Source organism: Dreissena polymorpha, chromosome 2 (assembly GCF_020536995.1).
Source record: "Dreissena polymorpha isolate Duluth1 chromosome 2, UMN_Dpol_1.0, whole genome shotgun sequence".
NCBI classification, from domain to species: domain Eukaryota; kingdom Metazoa; phylum Mollusca; class Bivalvia; order Myida; family Dreissenidae; genus Dreissena; species Dreissena polymorpha.
In genome coordinates, this window is record NC_068356.1 from 151527281 (window position 1) to 151540104 (window position 12824).

General features: G+C 36.1%; 1 protein-coding gene across 2 annotated transcripts in view; it reads right to left on the reverse strand.

The window, feature by feature from the left end:
* LOC127869459 (uncharacterized) overlaps window positions 1-12824 on the reverse strand; it is a 48315-nt gene that overhangs the window by 1147 nt on the left and 34344 nt on the right. For both annotated transcript variants that reach the window (XM_052412065.1, XM_052412064.1), the window contains exons 3-4: window positions 5325-5636; window positions 3532-3918 (exon numbers count right to left, since the gene is read on the reverse strand). In XM_052412065.1, coding sequence (XP_052268025.1) covers window positions 3532-3918; window positions 5325-5636 — 699 coding nt within the window. The remainder of the gene's footprint in view (window positions 1-3531; window positions 3919-5324; window positions 5637-12824) is intronic.

Below are 12824 nucleotides of genomic sequence, written 5' to 3' on the forward strand. Positions count from 1 at the left end.
AATAAAATTAGGGGGGGGGGATTCGGGCGGGTGGGGGGAGGGGGGTGGGGGGATTCTTGGACGGTATTTCAAACATAAAATAATCAAAATAAATAGTTTTGTTTTTTAACCGTTTAAAACAAATATTGGGGGAGGGGGTGGGGTGGGGGGGTATAGTGTGAGGGTGTGGTGGTCATTTGTGAGATGATCTTAAAAAAAAAATAGGGGGGGGATTCGGGGGGGTGGGGGGGGGAAGGGGGGGGGGGCACGGGCGATGGTTTGGGTGGAGTCTATTGCGGTATGTCAGGTAAGAGTAGTTTTGTCAAAGTATCAATCAAATCTAATCATAAATAAAGAAATTATGGCAATTTTAGCACAATTTAATAATTTGACCTTGAGAGTCAAGGTCATTCAAAGGTCAAGGTAAAATTCAACTTGCCAGGTACAGTAACCTCATGATAGCATGAAAGTATTTGAAGTTTGAAAGCAATAGCCTTGATACTTAAGAAGTAAAGTGGATCGAAACACAAAATTTAACCATATATTCAAAGTTACTAAGTCAAAAAAGGGCCATAATTCCGTAATGACATCCAGAGTTATGCAACTTGTCCTTTTACTGTACCCTTATGATAGTTTGCGAGTGTTCCAAGTATAAAAGCAATATCTATGATACTTTAGGGGTAAAGTGGACCAAAACACAAAACTAAACCAAACTTTCAATTTTCTAAGTATAAAGGGCCCACAATTCCGTCCAAATGCCAGTCAGAGTTACATAACTTTGCCTGCACAGTCCCCTTACGATAGTTAATAAGTGTTGCAAGTATGAAAGCAATAGCTTTGATACTGTAGGAATAAAGTGGACCTAAACACAAAACATAACCAAATTTTCAATTTTCTGAGTATAAAAAGGGCACATAATTCTGTCAAAATGCCAGTCAGAGTTACATTACTTTGCCTGCACAGTCCCCTCATAATAGTTAGAAAGTGTTGCAAGTATGAAAGCAATAGCTTTGATACTTAAGGAATAAAATGGACCTTAACACAAAACTTAACCAAAATTTTCAATTTTCTAAGTATAAAAAGGGCACATAATTCTGTAAAAATGCACTCCAGAGTTATCTAACTTTGCCTGCCCAGTCCCCTCATGATAGTAAGAAAGTGTACCAAGTTTGAATGCAATAGCATTGATACTTTCTGAAAAAAGTGGACCTAACCGCAAAACTTAACAAAAATTTTCAATTTTTTAAGTATAAAAAGGGCACATAATTCAGTCAAAATGCACGCCAGAGTTATCTAACTTTGCCTGCCCAGTCCCCTCATGATAGTTAGTAAGTGTACCAAGTTTGAATGCAATAGCATTGATACTTTCTGAGAAAAGTGGACCTAAACGCAAAACTTTACCGGACGCCGACGCCGACGCAGACGCCGACGCCGACGCAGACGCCGACGCCGACGCCGACGCCAAGGTGATGACAATAGCTCATTTTTTTTCAAAAAATAGATGAGCTAAAAACCAAACATCAGCTAAAAATATGACAGCTTAGCGTTTAAAACCTCCGAAAAAAATGTTATACTACAGATAATGTCAAAGTTCAAGGCCCTTAACCTCGCCAAACACAATTGACCACAACGAATTTTACACTTCATACTTAGGTCATATAGGGAGACTCGTATACAAAAAGTTAGATCAATATCTGAAAACGTTGCCTAAAATACTCCGGAAAACAGTTATTTTATTGAGAAAAGGCCCATATCTTCGCCAAAAATCAATGGACCGGAATGAACATCACACTTCGTCTGTAGCTCATGAAGGTAGACTCACATACCTAAAATAAGAGCAATATCTGAAGGTAAAAAAAACACCAGGCAAACGGTTATAAAAAAATTGTAGGTCCAAGGCCCATTACTTCGCAAAACATTTCTGTATGTCATGTAGATACTCTCACATACCAGAAATCAGCTAAATATCTGAAAGCGTTGCATAAAAAACCCTCCGGAAAACGGTTATAATAAAGACAAAGTTCAAACTATATGGCATATAACTTACACACAATTCAATGAGCCAGAACGAATTTCACAATTCATCAGTTTGCCATGTTTGTAGAGTCGAATACCAAAAATCAGCTAAATATTAAAACGCTTTGCATAAAAAAGACTTCGGAAAACGGTTATTATAGAGATTATTTCTATATCCACTTTTGCTAAAAAATCTCCATGCCTTTTCCGGGGTTGGAGAAATATGGGGCTTTGAACTAGTGACCCCAATTTAAATAGAGACCATCTACTGTTCAAGGCCAATGCACTTGTGAAGTAGCAAGCCAATCCGTCAATTCGTTAACGAGTTATTAATCGGAAACAATGTTCACGCTTATTGTGACAGTCACACTGACCTTTGACCTGGTGACCCCAATTTCAAGATGGGTCGACTACTGTCTAAGGCCTATGCACATGGACAATTTTAAACCAATCGATCGATTCGTTGACGAGTTTTTGATCAGAAACGATTATTGTGACAGTGACCAAGACCTTTGACCTAGTAACCCCAATTTGAATAGAGGTCATATACTGTTCACGGCCGATGCACATGGGAAGTATTAAACAAATCGGTCGATTCGTTGACGAGTTATTGATCGTAAACTAGTTCCACACTTATTGTGACAGTGACCTTGACCTTAGACAATGTGACCCCAAATTAAATAGGATTCTTCTTCTGCCCAAGATCAATGAACATAAGAAGTATCACGCCGTTCGATCGATTCGTTGATGAGTTATTGATCGGAAATGATTTCACACTTATTGTGATAGTGGTGACCTTGACCTTTGACCTAGTGACCTCAATATTAATAGGGGTCATCTACGCTCCGAGGCCAATGCACGTGCATGTATCAAGCAAATCGGTCAATTTTTTGACGAGTTACTGATTGGAAACGAACTGGTTTACCGACAGACTGACCAACCGACCGACCGACATCCAGCAAAACAACATAACCCTCTTCTTCAAAGGGGCAAAAATCAGCTCAATATTCTAAATCGTTGCGTAAGAAACCTTCGGAAAACAGAATGCCGGACGGACACACGGACAGAAAGACAGCCAGTACCCAAACACCCACCCAAGGTTGGAATTATATATGGCATACATTTGGGGCATTAAGATGCAGGAACGAAAAAAACAATATGACCATATATAAACTATTTTCGAACTCAGCTCAAACGTCATTAGAACAAATGTTTACCAAGTTTCATGAAGATTGGACACTAATATTGTGAATTTTTTAGTGTTAACATGCTTTTTCTTTAAATTTGACTTAGTGACCTATATTTTTTACCTCAATTGACCTAGTTTCGAGCACAGAAGAGATATCATTTGGACAAATCTTTTGATCAAACTTCATAAAAATCGGACAATAAATGTGGCCTCTTGATTGTGGACACTGTAAATAGTGTCGACAGATGCACAACGTATAATACACGACAGACAAAAGGCGATCGCAAAACATGACCTGAGCACAGCTCAATTTTTTTAACAGTTTTGCTACACATTTAATAGGTTACCGTTTTCTGGAACTGTTTCTGAAACACCTGCTGGTGTAGGAATGTCAACTTCAGTTTTCTCAATAGAAGTTGTTTGGTTAATGATATTAGGATTTGGATGTTCTTTGTTTTTTTCTAAGGGATTTTTCTCTGTGGTATATGTGGATATTCCAGGTTTGGGTTGTGAATCTTTATGTCGGTGTTCTTGATTAATTGTCTCAGAATAGTGTATGAATTCCATGGTTTGTTGTTGTGGTTTGCTAAAGCCTTCTTCCACAAAAAGAGTAACAATTGTTTCTTTCATTTCACCACCAGTTTTGGTTTCATTTGGTGGATTGTGAGTCACAGAGTCTAAAACTGGCGGAGTCTCTGCTTGAGAAGTCTGCTTCACTTCCGTACCGGTCGCAGCTTCAAATGTAGGCAAAATATTATTTAGATAATATTTGTGAGACGAGAGGACCAAGGTAAATGGGCGCTCACCTAAGACAAAAAAGGACAATAACTGTTCTCAGCTGGTAATGTTCTGAGCATGTTGCTTTATAAAAGATGACATTTTCAGAGTGGAGTGATAACACGGTTTCAATATACTCATTGCCCGCCCCCTAGCTGCTTTGCTTTTCTTAAGACTGGAGCCATTTTCAAACTCGTCAGAGATATTGATCAGAGCAATTGTTCCGTGCAAGTTGCATTCAGATTTGGCACACCCGTTTGACTCCTATCGTGTTCACACAGTTTTTACTAGAGCCATATATGGAACACTGCCCGACCCTTTTCGCCCACGTTTTTCAAAGAAATGTAACCTTTTTCAAACTCTAAGGAGATATCATTAGAGTAAATGGATGGACCAAAACCCATGAGTGGGTAAAACATATGACTTCTAGACTATTAACAAGGTTTAACTAAAGATGTATTTCTCAACCTATATAAAGCATTTCCATACCAGGCTAGATATCACAAGAACAGTGTTCTCAGCAAATGTCGTGCTGACTTGGCAAACATATGTGATTTTTCGATTGTTAACATGGTTTTACAATAGCCTTATGAACTGAAAGAAAAACTACCAAGCCCCTTGCATAAATGTTTTTTCACGGACCGCAACCATTTTCGAACTTGTCTGAGATACCATTAGAACTTTCTGATTTTCTTTTTAAGTATCATGCTGAATTTGGAAAAACAATGTGATTCGTAGCTTTTTTAATTCAAGTTATTTATCTAATTTTGAACCCACAATACCAAGTTTCAAACCAATATGCAATTTAAAATTTTTTGTTCTGACACAAGTTTGTGAAGACTGTATAATACATGTAACTTTCAGAGTGTTCAAAGTGTTATGTTGATGACGCACACATGATAAATTAAAACAAATAACGGACAAAAGGTGACAACAAAAGCTCACCATGAGCATGTTGTGCACATGTGTGTTAAAATCACTTTTTCATGCGCAAAATTGCAGACAAAAGTTATAAATATTACTAAAATATTTTACTTCAAAATAGGTATGGTAGGAATAAATATTCAAATACATCTGAGTGCATTTACCATAAATGTAATACCTTTGGTTTTGTATTCGCTACTTGTTTTTTTTTTGGTTACCTTGGCTTTTAAGTAATGGTTTAGAATTATATAATACAAATCTTCACAATAAGAGTGCTTGCTTATTTGGTTGATTTTCACTTAATTCAAAATCAGTAACTAATGGGATCAATTACAAATATTATATATTATTTTTTATTCATACATATGGGTACCTATTACATTTACTGAGAGTTAAAAGTAAGATGTTCAATTGCTCTAATCATATCCTACCCTATTACCTGATGTCTGTGCCGTACTACATGTTGCACAACGATTCTGCCACTCTGGACACGTTGCTCCACATTTTTCACATTTACCAGACCAAAACCAATCTAGATCAACTGGATGTCCGCAGTTTTTACAAAATTTCTGCTCAGACGATATTTCGGTTTTACACGAATTACCACTGTCATCTTTTCCAGGGCACAGAACCACCTTTGCTTTCGGAGATAGTTTAGTCCCACATTCCTGGCAAAACTTCCCGCCCCCTTCAATCCCGCATTTAGGACACTTCATACTTTCTACCTGGCTTTGACAGCTCAAATTATCGTCTGTAATAAACAAACATGTACAACATATCAATTACAACTGCCGTTCTATTTGTGACAAATAACCAAGTGCAGACAGTGTTACCATATGCTGCATGTAAGTTTGCACAGCATATGTTATCACCTAAGATATTTTGTAATTTATAAACCCTCTTTAGTGGTATATAATTATTAGAATCATCAGAGTTTGAAGATGAGAACTATTCATTAGTAAATGTTTGTTGATTTAAGTGAGCTGTTGGCATTCGCACAGTAGCATTCTATGTGTATCCAAAATAAATCTATAGTTACATGTGTATCCTTTGAGATAACAACGAAAACTGCATTTTAATCGGCAATGTATTTGCAAAATACTAACTAGATTTAGCTCCCTATAGTAATCTTTATCATGTACAATGGGTCTCATAATATAGGCTATTCTGATTGGTTGCTAAAATGTGTTACTCTGCGCAAGTGCTTGTTTTTATAAAAGTATCTTAATGGAAAAACTTAACACGTGCTTGTGTTGTGCGGACTCTTATTTATACTAGACTTGCGACACCTTAAGGGTTTCGCGGGATGGAATGAGTGGGGAGATCATATTTTACAATTTTCAGCTTCCGGACGCAAGGACCCTCTGGACGTGAAACACCAGCTTTCCAACACTATATGATTCCAGTTCCAAAGCACATATTGCATTAGTTCAAGGAGAAGAACATAAAACGGCATATTCACAAATCTCTGGAAAACAAACAGTGCTAAAAATATTTTAAGTAGTCATTTACTATTTAATTGATTATGTCCTCTGATTGTTGCATTTTTAATTTAAATATGTGTTCCTATATGCATTTATTGTTGTATTGACTTAGTCTACCCTACAATTATACATGTTTTTTTGCATAATTGAATTATCAAAAACTGCATACTTTTAAAGGCATTGTCAGAGTTAATTGGTTAAGTTAGAGACAAAGTAAAGCAAATATATTCATTTTTCTTAAAATGAATCATCCTCTGAAGCCCCCACTGGGATTCAAACCCAGATCTCTTTCCTCTGGGAAGGAAAGTATTCTATCTTGAAATACAAGGGCAAGTGACAATTTGCAATTTTAAACCTATACACATATAAACTTAATTTTTCACATGACCTTAGAAACAAAACAGACATCTCTGAATCTGAAATACATTACAGTTACAATTCAGGTTTTTAGTATTGTGCATTGTACATGAATGTTTAAGTATTGTATATATCCTTGGTACACAGAACTGCCTAAAGATGCGTAAAATACCAGTTTTCAAATCTGAAAATATCACATGTGTTTGTTTTACTCTGTAAGTATGCCTATTTTATTTCAATAAAGCAGTTTTTCCTTCTCCTGAAATTTTAACTAAATGTCAGTTATGCTACTTTTTACATTCAGCAAATGACATGTGTCAGTAATGTCAATTTTGAAAATTTGGTAAAAACATTATTTTTACCAAAAAGGTAGACTTACTATTATTAAAAAGTTGATGTATGTCACCTTAATAAAAAACACAAAAATGGGAAAGAAATAAAATGTATAAAAATGTCATTTACATGACTTATAACATTAAGTAGACGATATAGCTTTGATACTTAAGGATAAGAGTAGACCTTAACACAAATAGGATAAGAGTAGACCTGAACACAAAATTTACCCAAATGTTCAATTTTCTAACTATAAAAGGGGGCATTATTCTGTCAAAAAACAGAAAAAAATGGGTACGAAAAAATGTGTGTACGAAAACAATTGGGTAAGAAAAAATTATGCCGAAAACAATATATGCTACAATAGCTTGGGGTCTTGACCACCAAAACGGCTTGGATTTTAATTATGCTGAAATAACTCGGGGTCATGACCACCAAACTGGCTTAGAATTAAATTATACTGAAATAGCTCAGGATCTTGACCACCAACCTGGCTTGGATTTTTATTATGCTGAAAAAGCTAGGGGTCTTTACCACCAAACTGGCTTGGATTTGAATTATGCTCATAGTTCGGGTTCTTGACCACCACACTGGCTTGCATTTTAATTATGCTGAAATAGCTCAGGATCTTGACCACCAAACTGGCTTGGATTTTAATTATGCCAAAATAGTTCAGGATCTTAACCACCAAACTGGCTTGGATTTTAAATATGCGGAAATAGCTCGAGGTCTCGGCGATGAAACTGGCTATGGTTTAAATTATGCTGAAAAATCTCGGGTTCTTGACCACCAAACTGGCCTTGATTTTAATAATACCGAATTATACCTGACTTTGATTTAAATATGCTGAAATAGCTCAGACTCTCCCCCACGAAACTGGCTAGGATTTTAATTATGCTGAAAAAGCTTGGGGTCTTGACCACCAAACTGGCCTGGATTTTAATTATACCGAAAAAGTTCAGGATCTTGAACACTAAACTGACTTGGATTTTTATTATGCTAAAAAAGCTCGGGGTCTTGACCACCAAACTGGCTTGGATTTTAATTATACCGAAATAGTCCAGGATCTTGACCACTAAACTGACTTGGATTTTAATTATGCTGAAATAGCTCGGTGCTCTGCCACCAAACTGGCCTGGGTTTTAATTACGGTGAGAAAGCTCGGGTCTTGACCACAAAAATGGCTTCCAGCTTTATTCATATTTTGTGTTTATGTTGGTTTGTATTGTTCTGTATTGTGCTGTTTTGTACTGTTTGGGCAATCGGTCACTTGCCTTAAATAAAGGACCAACTAATTGTTTTTAATGAAAATTCAATACTGCTCCAGCAGCTGGAGTTTCACTTCTTTATATTGAATTTTAATTATGCTGAAATAGCTTGGGATCTTTACCACCAAAGTGGGCGGGGCCCTGGGGTGGGTAATGTGAACATGGATGGTCAAGATAGACTGTGTTGTCATAAGAAATCTTAAGTATTAATTTGAAGTCAATTGGTGAAAAATGTTGCTGCAGAGGCCGACGCGTATTCCCACGCCGCATGTTTGACCCAGGGGGCGCCCCAAGGGTTGGTAATGCGGCCATGCATGGGTGAGATTGACCGTATTGTCATAAGAGATTTTGAGTGCTTGACAGGTTACTGTAAGCCATCATGGAGAGCGGGGGGTTTATGTGGGTTGGTGGTAATTTAAAAGATGAACTTTCAAAAATAATTATAAAAAAAAAAATTGGGGGGGGGATTCTGGGGTGGGGCATGGGGGATAGTTTGGGTGCAGTGCATTGTGGTATGTCAGGTAAGTGTTGCTTTGTCAAAGTATGAATCAAATGTGATCATAAATGAAGAAGTTATGGCAATTTAAGCAAAATGTTCAATTATCTAAGTATAAAAGGGGCAATAATTCTGTCAAATGCTTGATACAGTTGTCTGTTCTTGTTTATAGATTGGGATCATGTTGGTAAAGAAGTATGCAAAATATGAAAGCAATATGTCAAAGGACATAGAACATATTTGAGGTGGTATGCAAATTTAAACATAGATTTATCAATTATATATGCATATTCTAAGTATAAAAGGGCAATAATTCTGTCAAAATGCTTGATACAGTTGTCTGCTCTTGTTTATAGATTGGGATCATGTGGGTTATGAAGTATGCAAAATATGAAAGCAATATGTCAAAGGACAAAGAAAATATTTGAGGTGGTATGCAAACTTTAACATAGATTTATCAATAATATGCATATTCTAAGTATAAAAGGGGCAATAATTCCGTCAAAATGCTTGATACAGTTGTCTGCTCTTGTTTATAGATTAGGGTCATGTTGGTAAAGAAGTACATGTATGAACTAGTGACCTCAAAATCAATAGGGGTCATCTGCGAGTCATGATCAATGTACCTATCAAGTTTCATGATCCTAGGCATAAGCGTTATTGAATTATCATCCGGAAACCATTTTACTATTTCGGGTTACCGTGACCTTAATCTTTGACCTAGTGACCTGAAAATCTATAGGGGTCATCTGCGAGTCATGATCAATCTACCTTTCAAGTTTCATGATCCTAGGCATGATAAGCGTTCTTGAATTATCATCCGGAAACCATTTTACTATTTCGGGTCACAGTGACCTTGACCTTCGACCTAGTGACCTATAAATCAATAGGGGTCATCTGCGAGTCATGATCAATGTACCTATGAAGTTTCATGATCCTAGGCCTAAGCGTTCTTGAGTTATCATCCGGAAACCACCTGGTGGACGGACCGACCAACCGACAGACCGACATGTGCAAAGCAATATACCCCCTCTTCTTCGAAGGGGGGGGGGCATACAAAATATATAAATCATTTGTTAAAGCAGTCGTCGAAATTCGCACTAGTCCGACAGCAAAAAACTAGTATTTTTTCTTTCCGGCTTGTAGGAAATCCAATGTTACAAGCCCGACGTGCTTGTACAATTAATTTAACAGAAAACGAGTTCCACTTTCATTTTCAATATTTGTAAACAAAGTGTTGAGCCGCTTAAATCAACAGCCGCTTACTAGTATGTTTTAAAGGGGCCTTTTCACAGATTTTGGCATTTTTTTTAACTTATTCATTAAATGCTTTATATTGATAAATGTAAACATTGGATCATAAAAGCTCCAGTAAAAAATCAAGAAAAAAATTAAAAAAAGGAAAAGAACATTGCCCGGAGCAGGTTTCGAACCAGTGACCCCTGGAGTCCTGCCAGAGTCCTGAAGTAAAAACGCTTTAGCCTACTGAGCTATTCCGCCGAGTACACATTCTTGACGTATTTTATACCTTATATAAGCAATCTTCGTAGTTTCACAAAATTTAACGACAAAAACAGAACTCTCCAAATTATTCAATCGTTTCGCGTTGCAACGCTTTATAATTTTTAGGTTTTAAAATCGTCAAAAGATACATATAATGGCTATATTAGAGCATGGTTAATGTTCAGTATTACTGTTTCCTCACAAATATAACTAAAACGAAAACTTACGAATCTGAAACAACTTTTTTCAATTTTATCAATTTACCAAAGCGTGAAAAGATCCCTTTAACACACTGCGCACACGTACTGGGCAATCAGCCGATAATTTGATTACTGCGCATAAAGCGCATGGTTTTGTGGTTCCCGGATTACCGGTACTGTTATGTAAAATAAATGTTTTGCGTTGCGTTCGGGACACAGAGAGTAATGGCCGAACAGTTGTCATTCAAGTACGTCGTTGAAGAATGCGAATCTGAGGTAACTGTGATTGACGCATTTGTCAACTGGCTTTTCGTAGAATAACCTGGCACTTAATTGCTTATATATTTTCTGGTGGTTCAGGTTTGCTCTCTCTTTCACATGGATATATGGGATGCATTTTTGCTTATTTTTCACCTAAACTTTATGTATATATTTATAATTGTGATTTGATTGAAATCCATGTGTGAAATTAATTTCTTCTTATTTCAGGATCCGAAAGAGGCTGGCTCAGATGACGAGGAAGCTAACTTGGATGAGGATGAAATTAATAAGAGATTTGTATTGTATTCTAAAGATTGAATAAATGAATGCTTCTTTGGATGTTTTATGTTATGTTTATCTGCATTTTTAACAAAAATGTTTGGGCTAGTAAAATCTGACTCGGGCTTGTTCAAATTCCCATAGTACTAGACCGACTTGCTTGTAGATTTAAATCTGAATTTCAATGACTGTTTAAGTAAAAAGAAAATATTTGGTGTAGTACACAAACGTTTCCATGTGCACGCTAACAGTAACGCCGACGTGATCAGGATAGCTCCATTATATATATTTCATATATAATAGTCGAGCTAAAAATGAGTGAAAATCTCCAGGGTTGGCATATTGACCGGTCAATTGAGTATTGACCGGGCCAGCGGTCAATACCCGGTTAAAACCGGTCAATACTGGTCATTACTGGTCAATACTGGTCGATTGAAAATTGTAGCATTTAAACATTACAAAGGAGCCATTTTATATTAAATCAATAATTATTCTGTAATTGATAAACATAATTCTGAGTCATTTATTGTAAAAAAATCTTTAAAGCTGTACAAAGTTACTTCTTTATTATTTATGGAAACAGCCTCAAATACATAAGGACTAAGGCAATATCTTTATCTCAGTGTATTACATCTGTATTATTACTATTGTAGGTACCATAAAATTTCATCTATTGATATATCTATTTGATAAGCAGATGGACAAACAGAACTCTTGTGTATTCTAGGGTTATAAATCTGGCCTCTTAGTTGGTAATAAAATGCATGCAGTGTTATGTCTCCGATATTGACAATTAAGCAAATCTGCCCTTAGGCTATTTCATATCAATCACACAAGAAGATTACAGTGTACTTGCTATTAATTTAATAGTTACTTCTAACTTGTTTCCTTTCTGTATTAAGAGGGTTTTTTTCCCTTTCATATTAAAAAGTTCGATTGGTATTCAAATGAATAAACAATCAAAGTTCTTGATTTTGCCAACAAATAATGTTTTCCAATTGTGGGTCGACTCTTCTTTTCAATTATTTTTGTCTTTTAATAATTATTTCTTATTATGTTTTTTATTATTTTATCAATTAAAATTAAAGTTTTTTTCACTATTTTGTTTAAAAAGTATTTTAAGAAATCAATGCAAGAATACATGACAAGTAAGGATTGTGTCAAAAAGGTGCCATTTAAGGCCCTATTATCAGTTTTGGGTGCCCCACCTGTATGGGTGAGAAGACTGTTAGAAGACTGCGGGGACAGTGGGGTATGAGGAACAACTCATACACAGTAATTGACAGGTTCTTGTTGAATCAAGCATAGAATTATCTGAGCATCATAATTCAGTAGAATTGAAAAAAAGTTCAATCAACCAGAAAAATCAAATTGACAAAGATTGACTTATTTGCAAAATTTTGAGAGATTGGCCTACAAATTGCATGAACATGTATAAAATAGTGGGTATTAATAGCTTAAGACATTATTGGCAACATGTCTGTTTAATTTATATTATCAATATTGTTTAATTAGGCATGGAATATAAATTAAAATTGGGGGTAAAGTTCAATCGACCAGTATTGACCAGTAATGACCACTTCGGGAGTATTGACCGGGGCGGTTTTAACCGGTAAAAACCGCTGGTTAAAAACGGGGGCGGTCGATTGGTGCCAACCCTGCATTATACGCAACATGTCTGTTTAATTTATATTATCAATATTGTTTAGTTAGGCATGGAATATAAATTAAAATTTGGGGTAAAGTTCAATCGACCAG